The sequence below is a fragment of the Panthera pardus genome, unplaced genomic scaffold (assembly GCF_024362965.1).
Source record: "Panthera pardus isolate Hobbes unplaced genomic scaffold, ASM2436296v1 HiC_scaffold_3, whole genome shotgun sequence".
Taxonomy (NCBI): Eukaryota; Metazoa; Chordata; class Mammalia; order Carnivora; family Felidae; genus Panthera; species Panthera pardus.
The window spans coordinates 33641406-33659443 of record NW_026526876.1 but is presented as its reverse complement, the minus strand read 5'-3'; the positions used below and the strand labels follow the sequence as shown (position 1 = coordinate 33659443).

At 54.4% G+C, this 18038-nt stretch overlaps 2 protein-coding genes across 3 annotated transcripts; both read right to left on the bottom strand.

Moving 5' to 3' along the window:
- On the bottom strand, positions 1-7079 carry KRT32 (keratin 32). Its single transcript, XM_053892387.1, has 7 exons — positions 6339-7079; positions 5579-5661; positions 5225-5381; positions 3779-3940; positions 3572-3697; positions 2638-2858; positions 1-428 (listed from the first exon to the last, which is right to left on the bottom strand). The coding sequence occupies exons 1-7, from the start codon at positions 6804-6806 to the stop codon at positions 299-301; spliced, it is 1347 nt and encodes a 448-aa protein (XP_053748362.1). The 5' UTR covers positions 6807-7079; the 3' UTR covers positions 1-298.
- A 4994-nt stretch (positions 7080-12073) lies between these two features.
- Positions 12074-16893, bottom strand: KRT35 (keratin 35). Of its 2 annotated transcripts, XM_019435428.2 has the most exons (8): positions 16766-16893; positions 15512-16292; positions 14582-14664; positions 14230-14386; positions 13934-14095; positions 13496-13621; positions 12850-13070; positions 12074-12560 (listed from the first exon to the last, which is right to left on the bottom strand). In XM_019435428.2, exons 2-8 carry the CDS (start codon positions 15980-15982, stop codon positions 12413-12415), a joined length of 1368 nt encoding a protein of 455 aa, XP_019290973.1. In that variant the 5' UTR covers positions 15983-16292; positions 16766-16893; the 3' UTR covers positions 12074-12412. The 2 variants fall into 2 exon arrangements, with proteins under 2 accessions (XP_019290973.1, XP_053748823.1); XM_053892848.1 differs by lacking the exon at positions 16766-16893 and having other exon boundaries at positions 15512-16316.
- Between the last annotated feature and the right edge of the window lie 1145 nt (positions 16894-18038).

The following is an 18038-nucleotide window of genomic DNA, read 5'->3' as shown; positions in this document are numbered from 1 at the left end:
TTTGCAGGGCCACTGGATGAGGCTTTATTCGCCAGTTTACTAAGAGCATGTGCCCTTGAGGCAGCACAGACAACCAGAAACATCAGCCAAGAGAACAGTCTGGCTGTGGAAGTGAGAGGCAGTTTTCCAAGACGTGGGGGCCCGGGGCGCCCCCTGCAGATCCGAGCGTGTAGCACACAGCCCACCTCCCAGCTGGAGGGCTTCCTTGCTGACCACTGAATGGGGGTCAGACTCCACCTGAGGAGGCTCCAGCCTCCCAGCTCCGGTCTGTCCAGGATCCACCGACCCTGAGGGACTTTCAGTAGCGGACCTGAGGACAGGGCACGCAAGGCACACAGACGGTGCGGGGCACACAGATGGTGCGGGGCACGCTGGGGGAAGGTGCACAAGGGGGACAGGAGGGAGTGGAGCACGGGTTACAGGGCAACCTGCGGAAGACAGGCACAGGGGGCAGGATTAGAGAAAAGCCCAAGGCAGCAACGAGTGCGTGGCTCTGCCCCCAGATGCCTCGCAAACTCACCCGCTGCTCACCTTCTCCACTCGGCTTCCCTAATCCCACCTCCGTCATCTTTGCCTGTGTAACCCTTAACTGGCCTCCCCAGCCCCACCCTGGCCCCTCCTAACCACTGTCAGCTTCGTGGCCAGAGTGATCTTCCACAGACACAAATATAAGTATGCCACTCCCTGCCTAAAACGTTCGGTGGCTCCCATTTGGGCCAGGATGGAGAGCAGCTTCCTTTAACTCAACTGTCACAACCTCCTTGAAGCCCTCCATGATCTCTCTGTGTCAAATCCCCCAACGGTACCGTGTGCCCCCTCCCAGAGTGATGTGTGATTGTCCTGTTACGGTCTGTCTCCCCATTAAACAGTGAGGTCAGCAGCCGTGTATGCATGCACATTCCGCATACCTGGCCTGGAGCAGGCACTTAATAAGAATGTGTTGGATAAGGTGAACTCAGTAATTAAAACAGAAGGAAGACATGGCAAAAGGAGAAAGGATGATCTCAGAGACCGACAGGTGTGGGCTCAAAACCAGAAACCACAGCCTGGACAGTAGATGGGAACCAAACAGCCCAGAAACTGGACAGGGAGCCCAGGGACCACATCCAGCCTGAAATCTCTTTTGTGTGGCCAGCACCATATTCTTTTTTCATTTGTTGAAAATATTTAAAAATCAGAAGAATTTAACATTTGAAAGACATCTAGATTCCCAGTTTCTCGTGAGCAATCAGAAGATCCAACCATACTGGATGTGCCTCTCACACGGTAGAAACGGTCCTCCTCGGGGGTGGCGCCCTCGCCGGAGTGGACATCGCTCTCTGGTTCCCCAGAGTCCCACCGTGACCCACGTCACACATGTGCATCAGCACCCTGTTCCTTGAAAAGCATTTGATTTTGCAACCCTTGCCCCAGAGGATGAAACTGAATGAAAGACAAGCAAAGCTGAACGTGGACTAAGAAACCGCCTACAGGGAGCGCCTGGGTGGCTCAGTCAGATGAGCATCCGACTTCAGCTCAGGTCATGATCTCACACTTCATGGGTTCAAGCCCCACGTCGGGCTCTGTGCTGACAGGTCAGAGCCTGGAGCCTGCTTGCAATCCTGTGTCTCCCTCTCTCTCTGCCTCTCCCCTGCTCATGCTCTGTCTCTCTCTGTTTCTCAAAACATAAGATAAAATGTTTAAACAAATTTTTTTAAACAAAAACAAACAAAAAAAAAGAAACCATCTACAACAGTAATCAGCCCAGCGGGTGTCCACGGGCCCGAGGTGTCCTGTGCCCAGGTGACCGCCAGGCCTTGCTGAGTGCCTGCCCCACCCGGATTCCGACTCTCCCCACTGCTCACATGGCCAGGACCTCCTGGACAGTTTCCCTGCCTGGACCCTCTTCCCTCTACTTCCTGCAACCACCTGTGCCGTCTTCCTGAAGAACAGCTTTGAGCTTTCACTGACTCACTCAGGAAACATTTACTAAGCATCTACTACATGCCAGGTGAAGGAGATAAAAATAGTTTCTACGATCTCTGAGTTCTAGATGATTACCATCTCACTGGAGAGATAGGCCGTTAAGCAAACTCTATCATTTCCTCCTCCAAACAAAACAAAACAAAACAAAAATGAGGACATCCCACTGCCTATTAAATAAAGTCCTCCTTCCCCAGCATGGCCTTTATGGTTCCCCATGAACGGGCCCCACTGACCTCTTGTGTCTTCCTTCCTTCCCGCCACAGCCCAATCACGTTAAGCCACCTATTGGTCCTCTCAAGTGCAGAAAAATCTTTCCCCCAAGTATGATCTCCAGTTGCCCGTCTCCCTAACCAGACAGAAACAACCTGAGAGCAGATGCCTCGTCGTCATCTGTCTCCACATCCCTAATGGCACCGGGTACATGGGAAGCCCTTGGAAGGAGTTTGCTGACTTGGGAAGGAGCGCAGTGGCCTCCAGTGGGCCAGGTTTGGGATGATAGCATGAACACCTGCCTGACTTTCTTTGGATCATACCAGCTTCCTAACTGCTTCTTAATCACTACAGGGCTCTATCTCCTGGGTAAGCCCTTATAGCCTTCTCCTATAACCTCCTATAGCCTTCTCCAAACCCATGTTTGCACCCATGTGTACAGCCTCAGCTGGGCCCACTCACTTGCAGTCCTCGCTCTCCAGCAGGCCCCGGTACGTGTTGATCTCGCACTCCAGCCGGGCCCGCACGTCCAGCAGCACCTGGTACTCCTGGTTCTGCCGCTCCAGGTCAGCCCGGATGTCGGCCAACTGGGCCTCCACGTTGCTGATCAGGCACTGCATCTGGGCCAGCTGGGAGCTGTAGCGCGCCTCGGTCTCCGCCAGGGTGTTTTCTAGAGAGTCCCTCTACGGCAAAAGGAAAGACACAGTAGCTGAGGAGCAGACCTATCCTCCTGGTTCAGAAAGAACCAAGAAAAACCATGTCTCTCTTTGGGCTTGGGAATGACCCCTCCCTACCTAAGTCACGGTGGAAACTGAGGCCCAGGAAGGTTGAATGACTTGTTCAAGCTTAAGCAGCTGGCAGGTAACAGACTGGGATGTGAACCCAGGTCCCCGTGACCCTAAACCCCTTATTCCTTCTTCAGCCTTGGTCTGGCTTCAGACTTTGGATCTGAGGTTCCCCAGGCTCCTCCCCGACAGCATCGTCAAGATCTGTGGCCTTCAGCCCTGGCTGTGCTTTGAAGTCACATGAGTGCCTTTAAAAGGTCCTTGTGCCCGGCCCCCACCTCCAAGAGACTCTGATTTCACTCATCCAGAGAGGAACTAAGCATGGGGAGTTTTTAAAACTCCAGTAGGAAGCCTGGGTTTAGAAGGTTCAGACCAAGCAGAGAACACGCCTTCCTGGGGAGTTGTGTTTGACAGTGTCCAGCTAACCCATGTCAGGGTTGAGACAAGCCCCTTTGATCTCTGGGATGGGTCTTGGGAGCAACCTCAGCCTAGGAGAGGTCAGCTGGGCAAACGTCCGTGGTGGCTGAATCGGGGCCCCCTCCCCCCGCCTGGATGCCAGCACCTAAGCGCATTTGCCGCCTGGGATCCAGAGACCACCCAGCAGCACCCACCAGGCTGTGCTGGGCCTGCAGCTCGATCTCCAGCGTGTTGACCGTTCGTCTCAGATCGATGATGTCTGACTGGTAGCTCTGAAGCTGCTCGGAGCTCGTGGCCACCTGCTGATTGAGCTCCTCCATCTGCAAAGGGGGAGACAGGAGAAGGGCAGGAGAGCCTTCTCAGGGACCCTAGAGAGGCCGGCCCACCTGCGAGAGGCCCACCTGCATGTTGAACCATTCCTCCACGTCCCTGAGGTTGGTCTCCACCACAGTCTCATACTGACACCGCATCTCCTCCAGCATCCTGTTCAGGTCCACAGGCGGTGCAGCGTCGACCTCGATATTAAGGCGGTCCCCCAGCTGGCACCGGAGGGCACTGACTTCCTGAAAAGGCACGAGTGTGAGGTCACGTGATCCCACTCACCACCCCAGGGAGACACAAAATGGTGGGACGAAAGATGCTAGGATGTCTATGTTACAGGGGCCCTTTGAGGCTTGCCGTCCACTCTGCAGAAGCTCTGTGGTCTTCCAGCTCCGACCGGATGTTCCCATGGTGGCGGCAGCGCTCCATCACACTTCCTGTCACTTTGGCAGAAGCCAAGAGCAATGCCAGGGTTTGTCTGATCTCCTCGGGCCAGAATGGGAAACCCATGCCCCCGCATTCCCAGCCACCCTCCCAGCCTGTGTTCGTCTGGGAGGGAGGACAGCAGGAGCCTGGCTTCACTTGGTTCAAGGCCTGAGTGAGAGCAGACGCCTCCCCAGGCTTGGCTGCCAAAGAGAGAAAGTTGTCTCAGAGGCTGCCCGAGTGTGCGATAATGCCTCATTAGTGGCCTCTTGGTGCCGTTCCCAGTTCTCTGATTTAAGTAGGATGAGTCAGGTACCTTAGGGCACCCAGTGAGTACATGGTGACTGATTGTTACTTTGCATTTAAGCCTAAGGAAACCCAGCCAGGTTTCAGAGGCACTTGCTCTTTCAAATCCCCACTCAAGAGGTTGAGAGTCAACGCAGAGAAGGTGGAGGGTGGGGGGCGCGGCACCAGAGGTCCGGTGGTCTATGCAGCACACAGGTGCCCGGGAGGGAGCGATCTCCCTCTGCGGACGTGCGGGAGATGAGAAGGAAAGTCAGAAAATAAAGTGTCGACCGATAGACTTTGGATTAAGTATATTATATGCAAACAGGAGCAAAGAAGGACAGAATGGGGTAAGAAGAAAGAAAACCACTGCAATTGACTCTCCCTTGGAAGAGCCCCAGCGGCCGAGCCTTCCGGAGAGGGACAGGCCATTCCATGTGAGTTCTGGAACACAACCCCCTCTGGGCCTCAGGCACCACTCTGCCCCCAGAAAGTGATTCTCATGAGAAAAACACAAGCATCTGGCAGTCACACAAGACCAGGAAATGCAGAAGAGAAGGTTGCTTGCATTTCTGAGCAGGAACCAAGTGACGGGTGTTTCACACCCATGACCTCATGGAATGCTTGCAGTAGCCCCGTGTCATAGCGCTGCTCCGTTTTACAGGTGAGGAGGCTCAGAAAGATTCAGTGAGTTGGGCAAGTCACAGAAACAACACACAGCAAGCCTGGGAATTTCAACCCAAGTCTATCCAACCCAAAACCTCACGTGCTTCCCATTCCGCTTCCCGGGGCCACGTCAGCTTGATTTTAGGGCTCACCTCCTCGTGGTTCTTCTTGAGGCACAGCAGCTCCTCCTTCAGGGACTCCACCTGGGCCTCCAGGTCGGCCTTGCACAGGGTCAGCTCGTCCAGGATCCTGCGCAGGCCGTTGGTGTCGGCCTCCACCAGCTGCCGCATGGCCAGTTCCGTCTCGTACCTGCACAGGGACAGGGTCAGCAGCCGAGGGCTGAAACTGAATACAGCACTCAGGGAAGACCCACAGCTACTGGCACTTTTCCAACCCTCCCTGAAACTCACGGAGAGCTGCCCCCAAAGATGTGCGGGGAGGTGGGGGGGGAAGGGGGAGGTGGGGGGGGAGGGGGAGGTACCCCACCATCCCCGGGCCAGACTCACTTGGTCCTAAAGTCATCGGCGGCCAGCTTGGCGTTATCAATGTGCACGACCATCCTGGCGTTCTCTGCCTTGGTGCACAGAACCTGGGGGCCAAGGCACAAGAGGGGGTGCGTTCAGAATAAGAAGGAAAAAGAGCCCGGAGGAAAAGCTGGCAGCTGAAGGGACTCAGCAGCCTGGTGACCATCCCTTCAGGAGCCCCTCTTCTCTGGGACTCTGGGGAATATTTGGTGAACTGCTGGTCCTTGGAGAACTACTAGGATTTATATTTGAAGCACCTAGGTTCTTCATAAATCCAAATGCCCCACTTTGGTCGCAGTGAACAATGTGGAAGGAAACAACGTCGTTAAGTCTGAAGTCCTTCGTGGGACAGGCAGATCCTTAACAAGCGCTAACATTGACTAAAAACTCACCGTGTGCCAGAGGCTGTGTTAAACACTTCACGTGCATCAACTCATGGAATCCTCTGGACAGACCCCTTAGGTGCGAACCATTACTGCAACCAGTTTACCGATGAGGACACTGGGGCCTAGGGAAGGGAAGGCCCCCCTCCCAAAGCCACAACATGGTAGAACTGAGTCTAGATCCCAGACCTCTTTCCATGTTAAGGACTCTAGCTGAACCCTCAAACTGTGAGACAATCCTATGCCCTGGGGAAGTCTCTTTCCCCTGAATGAGGCTTAATAAGCTAATGAGATTCAAATCTGGAGCTCCAGGCCTTCCGGTTGCCTTCCCGGTGAGTCCGTTCACCGCTTGCCCTCACCTTCTGCTGGAGCTCCTCGATGGTCCTGAAATAAGACTGGTAGTCAGGACACAGGGTGGGCACTTGAGACTGGCAGGCCTCTTGGATCTTGGTCTCCAGCTCCGCGTTCTCCCGCTCCAGCTGGCGCACCTTCTCCAGGTAGCTGGCCAGGCGGTCGTTCAGGAACTGCATGGTCTCCTTCTCGTTGCCATTGAAGGTCCCTTCACAGTACCAGCTGCAGGTGCCCATGGAACTGGCGATACCACTGGCTGGCCGGCAGCTGCTGGGCCAGCAGGAGCTGGATAGGTAGGTCTTGGAGAGGCAGCTGGCTGGCCGGTAGGTGGTGGGAGTGCAGACAGAAGGCACGTATGTCACGGGCTGGCAGACGTAACCCAGGCACAGCTCGGGCCGGCAGCTCATGCTGCTGGAGCAGACAGAGGGGGGCCGCGGGCAGCTCTTGATGGAAGCTGGTGAGCAGTTGGATACCATGTCAGGGAGGCCCCTTCGCAACTACAGCTACCTGGATTGTCAGTGTCCACAGACCCCATCCTGCTCGGGCCTTTTTATACCCCTGGAATGAGGGGGCTCACGCTAGAAAGTCACCATGGGGTGGTGTGGATGTTTATACACAGCCCCAGAGGAAGCCGCTAATTAATTTATAATTTGGTTTCCAATAAGGAGTTCCTTTCCTTGTAAAAGAGGCTAAGCTAGTCATTTGGCTAAAGCAGGACTCTGGGCTCCTGTCATTGATCACCAGGGGAGAGCTTCAGGACACATCTTCAAAGGATCAGCTTTGGGCTTGGGCCCTCATTACCCGGGCGGGGCCACCCGGACACCACAGCACCTGGCCCTGTGCCGCCAATGCCCGCTGCGCCCCCGCCCGCTCGGGCCCTGAGAAAGGGCCGCAGTTCCGTGGGGTAGCTCTTCCTTTTAATGAGAGCATTCCCTGTGGGAAGAGGCCTGCCCCTTAAGGAGGAAATGTGTGGGTGCCAGAAGCTTCACCGATACTGGCAGTGCTATAAATCGAAGGAGCTGGGAAACAGAACCTCAGAGCCTTCTAAACCTGCATCACTGCCCTACCTAGGGGGAGAAGTGATCTCAGGGAGGAGAGATCCAGACAGAACTCGAGACCCAGACAGAAAGCCTAAGAATCAGGGGCATCTTTGCAGCTGGATGCTACTAAGAAAGAGAGACGTGGGGATCCCGCTCTCGGGAAAGTGTCGTGATCATCCCGGTGGGGCAGACGCTCTATCTTGACCATCTCTGGATCCTCCCTTCGTGAATCACCGCCCCCATAGACAGAGATGTCGAGAGTTCATGACTGTTAAAAGGACAGGGGTGGACAGGCTGGAACAGGCTCTACTTTTGCTTTCTACAGCGCAGGGCTCCCCGCCGGGACCTCAGAGATGGGAGGCAGTGTGAATCAGCTCCCTGGAGAAGTGGCACCCTGCAGCCCTGGTATGAGCTAAGCCAGGGGACTGGAGCAGGCGTCTCCAATTATAGAAGCCTCGGGTATTCCTTAAGAAAGCGACAGGCAGGACCAGTGGTTTCCTGTCCTGCCTGCGACACCCGTGGGCTGACACTTCACGTTTAATCTATGGGTGTTACATGGCCACTTTTTATTCATTAATCCTCTCAATATAACACTGGGGTGTGAGTGCTTGTCTTTTTCTTTCATATATTTCTAGAAGTATTGGCGAAAGGGTAGGGAAGGGAAAATGCCACTCAGCCCTGTTCCCTGAAATCTGTTGCTTGAGAGAAGTCAAGATCGAGAATGCTACATAGAGCCAGTGATCTGGCTGCAATATGCACCGATAAATAGGCAAGAACGGCTTCGGTCTATGGGAGGAAAGCAAGAAACAAGGCTGACAATTCGGTTTTAAAAGGTCTTCAAATAAAAGGAAGAATTCTTGAGTTTAAAAAAAAAAAAAAGATAGAGATGCTAACCTTCTAATTTGCTGTGTGACCTCGGGAAAATTGCTTTACCTCTCTGGGTTTCCATTTCCTCATGCATATCGAAAGGGTTAGACTAAATCATCTCTCAGTTAGAATTCCTGCACCAACCATCAATTCCAGGTCCTTTGTCTGGATGAGCTATTTAGAGAAGACAGTAGCATCAGATGGGAGGAGGTATGATGGCGATACCAGCCAAATGGAATGAGGCGCATTGGACCAGTCTTCAAAATCATAACTAGCATTTATTGAATCTATGCAAGTACCAGGCACTGTGCTGGGTGCTGGGCATTAATTTGCCCATTTAATCCTCATCCAAAAAAAAAAAACTGTGAAAAATTATTATTGTAATAAAGTAGAGCAGTGGCTCTCGAAATGTGGCCTCCAGACCAGCAGCATCATCATCACTCAGGAACATGTTAGAAATGCAATTCCTGGGGGCATCTGGGTGGCTTAGTCAGTTAAGTGTCTGACTCTTGATTTCGGCTCAGGTCACGATCTCACTGTTTGTTAGATCGAGCCCCGCGTCGGGCTCTGCGCTGACAGAGCTCTCCCTCTGTCTCTGCCCCTCCACTGCTCACACTCTCGCTCGCTCTCTCTCAAAAATAAATAAACATTAAAAAAATAAATAAATAAAGGTAGGTGGGATGCATGCAGGGGTCTGGCCCAAGACTGTCTCCGTTCTTTGAAAAACCAGAATGATTCCAGACAAAAGATTATAAAAGCTGAATTTAGGTAGTTCTACCATCCAACAAGCCAGTTTGGGGGCGTCTGGGTGGCTCAGTCGGTTGGACATCTGACTCAGTTTCAGTCATGATCTCACGGTTCATGGGTTCGAGCCCCACGTTGGGCTCTCCTCTGACTGTGCGGAGCCTGCTTGGGATTCTCTCCCTCCGTCTCCCTCTCTCTCTCTCTCTCTCTCTCTCTCTCTCTTTCTCTGCCCTCTCTCTCAAAATAAATACATAAACTTAAAAAAAAAAAGCCAGTTTGCCAACCCGCCCATACACACAGCACTTTCCATCAGCTTTTAGTGTCATGTCTTCAAATATAAGCGGAAGGATCACCAGACGTTTGAGGGAAGTTTCCAGCATCGCAAAGAGAGACAAAACAAAACAAGCCAACAAACAAATTGTTGAAGAGGAAACTGGGGGAGACTGAAGCAAGGCAGAATTTAAGACAACCTATTAATACATACGTACGTGTGTGTCTGTTTTTTAATAACCTCAGGGATAAAAATGGCAGTCTTGAGACAGTGTTATGGAAGAGGAAGAGAGAACAGCAAAAACATAACTCTTTGAAATTAAAACTATGGGAACTGAAATTTAAACTTCAGTGCAGGTGTTTGAAATTAAAGGAGAGAGTAAAGCCGGAGCTGAGGACTAGTCAAAAAGTATAGTTCAGGAATCCGCTAGCCCTCAGGGTGACGTCAGAGCTGCCCTGAGCTCCCAACTGCCTTGCCAAAAGGCCCTCCCGCTAATGGAGGAGCCCTCAATCCTGGCTGCACCCTGGAATCACTCGGGGAGCTTTCTAATATCCCAACACCAGGCCATATCCCAGTCCAACTAAGTCAGGATTGCTGGGGGTCAGACCACACATCCCATATGCCCCCCAGGTCATTGCAATGTGCGGCCAAGGTTGAGAATCTCTGACCTAATGGAATCAGCATTATATTCAAAGTTGAAGTAACTAATAATAAGGAATAAATAAATAATAGTAAGTGGCAAGGCTATGCAGGATCTGGTTCTCTCCATCTGGGGAGGGGAATTCTGATGGGTTTGGAAGGGGTTTGTACCACAGGGAATGTCCTAAAGAGGATGTGTGGCTGATGGTAAACGGAGTTACCTGGAGCCTGTGCGCTCGAGACGGCGCCCACGCATTGCTTGCTAACTGTGGCTCCCCTACGCCCGACTTTCTTCCGAGTCAGAAAAAATAATAAGTCATGGACCTGCCTCTCCACCTCGGCTGCTAGGCATTGCTGCTTGGAACAAAAGCTCAGAAATGAAACTCCGGGCAGGGAGAATGTAGACGCCCACCCTCACAGCGATCCAGGCCTCCAGCTAGCATAGACAGTCAACAACACGAGCCCTTTTCCAAGGCCCAGCAAAGGCTCGGCAAAGCAGGATGGACCTTATAGTACAGTAAGTGTCATGGCCTCTGTTTTACTGATGAGGAAACTGAGGCTCGGCAAGGGGCTGCCCCGTGCCAAAGCTCCCACTGGCGGTAAGTGGCGGGGTCGGGATATGAACCCCAGGTCAGTCTGACTCCACGTTCAGAGCCCAATTTCATCACACTAACGCCAAGGCCCCTTTGCCGGGCCTCGTCCTGCCACTGAGGCAGGGAGTGGGTGCCCTTGCTTTCCCATCCCAAGGCCTCCCTCTGATGAGGGTCAGTCCTGCTCCTGGCACCTGACACACTGTCCAACCCAGGGAGGCACCCAGTAAAGACGTGTTGAATAAACTAAATGATCGCGAGACCATCAGCCTCTTCGGGGGGCTGAGCCTCAACAAAAGCAGCCAAGGTGTTCCAAGAAGGCCAACATGGGGGTGGTCAGGATTCCAGGAGTCAGGGGGCTGGGAGAAACCAAAGCCCCGGGCCCTCCTTTACAGGGGGTTAGAAAGGGGCAACTCTAGGGGCACCTGGGTGGCTCAGTCGGTTGAGCATCTGACTTCAGCTCAGGCCATGATTTCACAGTTTGTGAGTTCAGGCCCCACATTGGGCTTTGTGCTGACAGCTCAGAGCCTGGAGCCTGCTTCAGATTCTGTGTCTCCCTCTCTCTCTGCCCCTCCCCTGCTCTCTCTCTCTCTCTCTCTCTGAAACAAATATTTTTTTAAAAATTTAAAAAAAAAGAGGGGATAACTCTAAAGTAGAATCAGGGTGAATTATACCAGGCCCTTTTAAGAGGTGGGGGTCTCAGGCCCACCTTTGTCAGCATCTTTCCCCGATCAGTTCTCCACCTCCTGTGCTATTACAACTCTCTAAACATCGCTAACATTTCATAGTGGTGCTCTTGGCATCTTATGAATAGCACAGGGCTATCTGGAGAAACCGGCCTTCCTTTCTGCCTGAGAAAGTTTTACCTTCGTCTCCATTTCCCATTGGGATCCACAGAGCTTGGTATTTACCTGGACTGGACATAAATGAGAGCCTTTGGGCCAAGATGCTGGGAGCGCCCACGGCCACGCGGAAATGCTCTGAGGCCCAAAGGTGCTGCGTGTGGTAACAGGTTCCAAAGGCACACAGCACATGATGAGCCTCTTATGGACAAGAATCTCTAAATCGTGGGTGGAAGTCACAAAGGCGGGCTCACTCTCCCATCTCCTGCTTTTGATGGGGTGTGGGTTTTTAGGGTGCTTGCTGGACCGGGGGGCTGTGGGAAAGTTCTGCAGCAGAAGAAAGAAACGAAAGTCCCCTGGGTGTGGGATTTACATGTTGCTGCTCTTATGAGAACCCCAGACATGAAATGAAAAGCAGCCTAAGATGCTTCACACCGCACTGGCCTCGGCTTTATCCTCCCTCCTCTGGGATGTAGTCTCCTGAATAGACTAAGAAGGGTAGTGGGAAGGGGCTGGTAACACGGGTCACCACATCAGAAACTTGGAGAAGCGTCTTCTTCATCAGGAAAGCAGAGCAGCTGAGCAAGAAACCCCACTGTACACCCTTATCCACCCCAAACAGGATCACAGGGACCCTGTCATCCCCAGGGTCATACATGGTCAAACAGCCCTATTTGTCAGCCCAGGGGTCAGCCCTCTTCACCCAGCAGAGACACAAAACAACGATACCAACGTGGTGCCAGTCAGGCGTCGAGAGCCAAAGCAAATGCACTTTATTATTCTGCCCACACAAGCCCTCTATTGCATTTCAGAACCCACTAAAGAGCACCCAGAAGGAAAACCTGACCCAGGAGGCAGCCTGAGAACAGAGAGCCTGGCTGGCACCCATTGAAATGATGAGTTGAGGCTTTCGGGGGTGACCAGCCTTAATGATAGGCTTTGAGAGACTTTGAGGCATGGATTTGCAGTGAGACCGCTCAGGGCCAGGCCCCAGGGCCCTGGGCTCTGCACAGAGAGAGGGGATTGGGCTTTAGGGTTAGGGTTGAAAAGAGGCCAAGCCTAAGCCCTGGAGACAATGGCCAGTCACTCTCAGAACCGGCCCCCCGGACAGGGCACACAGATGGGGCGGGGGCTGCAGGTTGTGCGGACAGCGCCCGGACCACAGGAGGCCGCAGGAAGACAGGGGAGGCAGGCCTTGGAAGGCGAGTGGTCAGGAGCACACGGGTTACAGGGCAGCCTAAGAGGAAGAAAAAGTTCCGATTACTATGATTTCCCAGTTGCTGTTTTCAGTAACTCAGAGCACCTTAAAAATCACCTAGTCCTACCCCCCGGTTTTATCAATGGGGAGACAGAGTCCCAGAGAGAAAAAGGACTTGCCAGGGTCACGTGATGAATTTGTAATAAGACCAGAACTAAAGCCCCAGGGCTCCCGATTCCAAATACCAGGCCCTTCCCAGGCACCGTGCCGTCTCCCCAGATTTTGCAGACCGCATTCGGAAGACGGGGGAGCCTGTGGCGCCACTCACTTGCAGTCCTCGCTCTCCAGCAGGCCCCGGTACGTGTTGATCTCGCCCTCCAGCCGGGCCCGCACGTCCAGCAGCACCTGGTACTCCTGGTTCTGCCGCTCCAGGTCAGCCCGGATGTCGGCCAACTGGGCCTCCACGTTGCTGATCAGGCACTGCATCTGGGCCAGCTGGGAGCTGTAGCGCGCCTCGGTCTCCGCCAGGGTGGATTCCAAAGCATCTCTCTGTGAGGACAAGGATTGGGGAGGGAAGACAAAGGTGGGAGGTCCGAGAAGGAGCAGGGAATCACTTTGAGCCAAGATGCACCACCACTGGGCATCTCATTTGAGATAGCCAATGAGCCCCCGTAGCCCCCCTGATCTGGAGAGTAGCTCCCCTATTAACAACACCTCTGAGTAACTGACAATTACTCAGAATGAATCTACAAGAGCTGCTGCCAGGACATGTCGGTTGCTATAGGTCTCCTGTGTTTTACCTCTGGGACATTTGTGAATGGGGGCTGGGACCTCATTCCCTCTACACAGAAAGTCCTGATGCTTAAGACCTTGAACCCCTGGAGCCTGCCTGTGTGTTCAGAGCATGGAAGCCCGGGGGCTCATGTGCTGCCAGGTTTGATCCCCCAGCAGCCTTGCTCAAGGCCCGGGCTCACCATGCTCTGCTGGGCCTGCAGCTCGATCTCCAGGGCATTGACCGTGCGTCTCAGCTCGATGATCTCCGCCTGGCAGGACTGCAGCTGCTCTGAGCTGGACACCACCTGCTGGTTCAGCTCCTCCGTCTGAAACATACACACAGAGGACCTGGTCAGGAACGTCGGGACTCAGCTTCATGAAGAGGTCTACAGAGGCCACACAGAATCATGAGCCAAGAAGGACCTTCCAGAACACCAGTCCATCCCCTTCATTTCATCCCCATTTCAGTAACGTCCCTGAGGACATTATTGCTTAGAGGATAGCAACCTGCCCAACGTGCATAGTGAGGTCGAAACAGAGCTGGGGCTCAGACTCAGCTTCTTGGTTCAGAGCCCCAAGGTCAATTCTGTTTGACCCACCTTGTGTCTCCATTGCACTGACTGTTTCCAGGCACGTACCTGGGTGTTGAACCATTCTTCAGCATCACGGCGGTTATTCTCCACCAGGGTCTCATACTGGCATCTCATCTCATCCAGGACACGGTTCAGGTCAACAGGCGGGGCAGCGTCCACCTCGACATTGAGCCGGTCACCAAGCTGGCACCGAAGTGAGTTCACTTCCTGTGGCACAGATCAGGGTCAGCACTAACTTTCCCAGCTGGCTGCCTCGCTCACCCTCCTCCCCTGTGCCTACCTGCTCCCGATGTTCACCTTCTTCCCCACGCTCACCTGCCCACCTCCTCCCCTGTGCTCACCTCCTCGTGGTTCTTCTTGAGGCACAGCAGCTCCTCCTTCAGGGACTCCACCTGGGCCTCCAGGTCGGCCTTGCACAGGGTCAGATCGTCCAGGATCCTGCGCAGGCCGTTCATGTCTGACTCCACCAGCTGCCGCATGGACAGCTCCGTCTCGTACCTGGCAGGCGCATAACAGGGTGCCTGAAGCTACGTCTCCTTTTATGTCCAAGTCAGATCCCACCCCAGGCTGGCCTGGTTCTGTGTGTCCCATCTTAATGCCTCAGCGACTTTAGTGCGGCCAAAACCCTGAGTCCTGGCCTCACCCGTGTCCATTTCTACCAGCCCCCGGCCGAGGAGCCAGCAGAACACTCACTTGGTTCTGAAGTCGTCTGCAGCCAGCTTGGCATTGTCGATCTGCACCACGAGCCTGGCGTTCTCTGCCTTGGTGCACAGGGTCTGGGGCAATAGAGAAGTGACATCAGGGCAAGGAAGGACATTCTGTCAGCTGGAGCTCCCCAAAGCTGCCAAGGGCCACCTCCGGAGGGAGTCAGCCATCCCGGGACTCCCGGCAGCTGAGGCTCCTTGAATGCTTATTACGGGCACGCAGAGGGGGTCAGAGAAGGAGGCCACGACAGCCTCTGAGACCAGTAACCTGGCTTGGACAGGGGCAGATGGGGAAAGGCTCCAGCAAAGACTGGCATGGTGGCTGTCTCTTGTCTTCCTGTCTCCAGACCACTGGGGGCTCAGGGTGGGTCATGAACAACAGCGTACTCTGTGATTCCTTGGTCACAAATGGTCCCTCCCAAGAGGCAGCTGGGACTTTCAGGGGATGTGGGCTGGGCAAGAAGGAAACATCTGACGGGCCCTTTCTTCCCTGAGCTCTTTATAGAAAACCTGATGTGCACCAAACAAATCAAGTCCAAGCCCCTCACCTTAAAAAAAAAAAAGAAGAAGAAGAAATTAAAACTCAAAGAGGTAGGCCATGCTAGCAAAGGTTACACAGTCCGTCGGTTCACGGAGCCTGCGTTCAAACTCTGGCTCCACCAACTGCCAGCTGGACCACCCAGAATAAGTCACTTAACCAGTCTCAGCTTCAGTTGTTCTCTTCTGTAAAATGGGCTAACGATACCTCTCTCATCAGATGACGGGGAGGAGCAAATGAGGCCACAGATGTGAACGTGCCCTGCGACCTCTCTCAAGTACCCCGTGGGAGCAGGGCTACCGCCACAGCTGCTCTGGCTTCCCCGTCCAGTGCTGGTGACAGCAGACTCCCGGGCAGCCAAAGCCACTCTGGACGTCTCACCTTCTTCTGGAGCTCCTCGATGGTCCGGAAGTAGGACTGGTAGTTGGGGCACAGGTAGGGCACCTGCTGCTCACACCACTCCCGGATGCGGCTCTCCAGGCTGGCGTTGTCCCGCTCCAGCTGGCGCACCTTCTCCAGGTAGCTGGCCAGGCGGTCGTTCAGGGACTGCATGGTCTCCTTCTCGCTGCCGGCGAGGACGCCTTCCCCGAACCAGCCCCCGCCCACGCTGGAGCTGGTGGCAAAGGCTCCGTACGGGAGGCAGAGAGCGGGCAGGCAGCTGGCCGCCCTGCAGCCGCTCCGGCCCAGCCCCACGGAGCACGCAGAGAAGCTCCGGGCCCCGGGGGAGAGGCTGGGGAGCTTGCAGGAGCCACTGGAGTACATCGCGGACACGCGAGCGGAGCCCCCGCCGGCCGCTCCCGGGCCCTTGAGAGACCCCGAAGAGAAGCTGGCCTTCAGGCACTTGGAAGCCATTGACCTCAGCCTCCCAGACACGAGCGATCGGTCTTCGAGGCCAGGCGCCCCCCCAGTGTGGACAAGCAGCCCTTCACCCCGCGTTTATATCTCTGCCCCAGTGGGCGTTGGCCTTTACAAAGGGTTTTCTCCTCATTAAAGTTAATACCACTTTCTAGAAGAACCCCTCATTACCCTGTTATTTAGCTTCCCGTGAACGTTTTCCGGCCTCGTAAATCGGGAGCCCCGTTGAACTGGTGGCCACGACGAGGTGTCTCCTCCGCCCCGTGTTGCCGGGAAGACCAAGTATCCGTCAGTTCTTCAAAGGGGCCTGTCATCTGAGCCCAGACCTCATCAGCCTCTGCCTTAGGAGGTGTGGGAACCCACAGCCACGATCTTGACTTTCTCCAGCAGTATCTCCTTTTATGGGCCCAAGGGAGTAGAGGAGGCCTCTGGGTTGGCCCCTGGGTGTTGGAAAAGCAAGCCCGGCTGTTGCAGGAAACAAAGACCTCATGCCCAAGAAGACACAGAAGGCTCTAGAATGGCTCAGAAATGTGGCAATGGTGACCAACTATCTCAGTTTCCTCAGGACTGTTCTCGATTTAGTGCTAAAAGCCCCATATCTCTGAGAACCCCTCAGTTCCCTGCAAAATGGGAGAGTTGGTCACCCCAGACAGAGCAGAGCCTTGGGGTGAGACCCCCACTCCTTCCCTCACCAGGAAATATGGCTGGTTGTATAGCCCTACCATCAGCCAAAACAACTAGAGGTTAGCCTACTGAGCGCCTGTCCATGGTCACACTTACCATGTGTAGGAAGGTATGTCTTCCCACACCCCAGCCAAAAAGTGGAGAAGCCTTTCTTGCTGGCTGCCTCAGGACTGAGGGGGAGAACGGAGACATGATTCACAGACCTCATCAGAAGACACAGTCGGATCTTCAGAGTTTTATCTCTGCTGCAGGAGCTGTCTGGACTGATGTCCAGAAAGCTTGACTAGGGGTGGAGTGTATTTTTCCAGAACATCCCATCTGCCAAGCGAGTGAGGCCTGGGAGAGGGTCTGGGAGCCGAGCCAGAGGGCAAGCGGAGCCCTGTGGGATTTGCCTTCCAGTCTGCCCTGCAGTTCGTGGCCCTGCCGACTCTTCTGGAGACACGTTTCACCTTCCCATCGGGAGAACGGCCGTGAGCTGAGCGCCAGCAGCCTTCCCGGTACATGGTCTCGCTTCACCCCCATGTTGCCCTGTGAGCCCAGGCTTGTCATCCCCACCTCAGAGCTGAGGAACCCAAGACCCAGGGATGATAAGAGCTTGCCAAAGTGCCACCACCTAGTGACCGTCAGAGCCAAGATGCCCTCTCCACCACACCACCTGCCTCCGCCTCTGCTGGGAACCCCTCCCGGGCTGCCAGGTACATCTGGGCTCTGCAAAGGACAGAAAGAACGAATACTGTGGGCTCCACAAGAAGATGACCAATAGCCTCTGGTGTCCCAGGAGAAGCAGCTCAGAAGCATGTGAACTCTGCGGGTTCCAATCCCAGTCCCAACATGTACCAACCGTGTGCTTGAATTTCTCCCCATCTCTCTGTTTCCTCCTCTGTAAAGTGGCAGAAGATAACAACACCTACTTCCTAGGGCTGCTCTGAGGATTAAAAAGCAGAAACAGCACCTGCTCACGGGAAGTGCTCGGGAACGCCAACCGCTGTGATGGGTGGAGTCTTGCTGTGCTCAGACTGACAACGCTAAGAAGCTGTCACTAGGGAGTGTAGATGGGCTCTGAGCACCTAGGCCACCATCCCATAGGCCAGGTGCATGCGTTTGGGGGCCCTCAGATATAGAACTCTCGTGAGTCACCATGCCCTTCCCACACCCAGGAGCCTGGTGTGACCAGCACCCGCCCAGCACAGTTCCAGGGCCAGTTGGCTGCCTCACCTTCTCCTCCCTGGAAATCCATGCCTCAGTGCAAAGGACGCGGCTGAGCTAAGAGCCTGGATGAGACTCCTCTGGTGTTCGGATTTCCCATCCATGTGAGCACAGGGCTCCACCCCAGCCCTGCTAAGCCTCCTGTTCTCTGGGCTCAAGGGCC

Coding starts and splice junctions, on each gene's coding strand:
- KRT32 (XM_053892387.1), bottom strand. CDS start 6,806: ATGGTATCCAACTGCTCACCAGCTTCCATCAAGAGCTGCCCGCGGCCC. Junction 5,662..6,338: donor TCGAGGAGCTCCAGCAGAAG/GTGAGGGCAAGC, acceptor CTTGGCCCCCAG/GTTCTGTGCACCAAGGCAGA. Junction 5,382..5,578: donor GCCGATGACTTTAGGACCAA/GTGAGTCTGGCC, acceptor GTCCCTGTGCAG/GTACGAGACGGAACTGGCCA.
- KRT35 (XM_019435428.2), bottom strand. CDS start 15,982: ATGGCTTCCAAGTGCCTGAAGGCCAGCTTCTCTTCGGGGTCTCTCAAG. Junction 14,665..15,511: donor TCGAGGAGCTCCAGAAGAAG/GTGAGACGTCCA, acceptor CTATTGCCCCAG/ACCCTGTGCACCAAGGCAGA. Junction 14,096..14,229: donor TCAAGAAGAACCACGAGGAG/GTGAGCACAGGG, acceptor TCTGTGCCACAG/GAAGTGAACTCACTTCGGTG.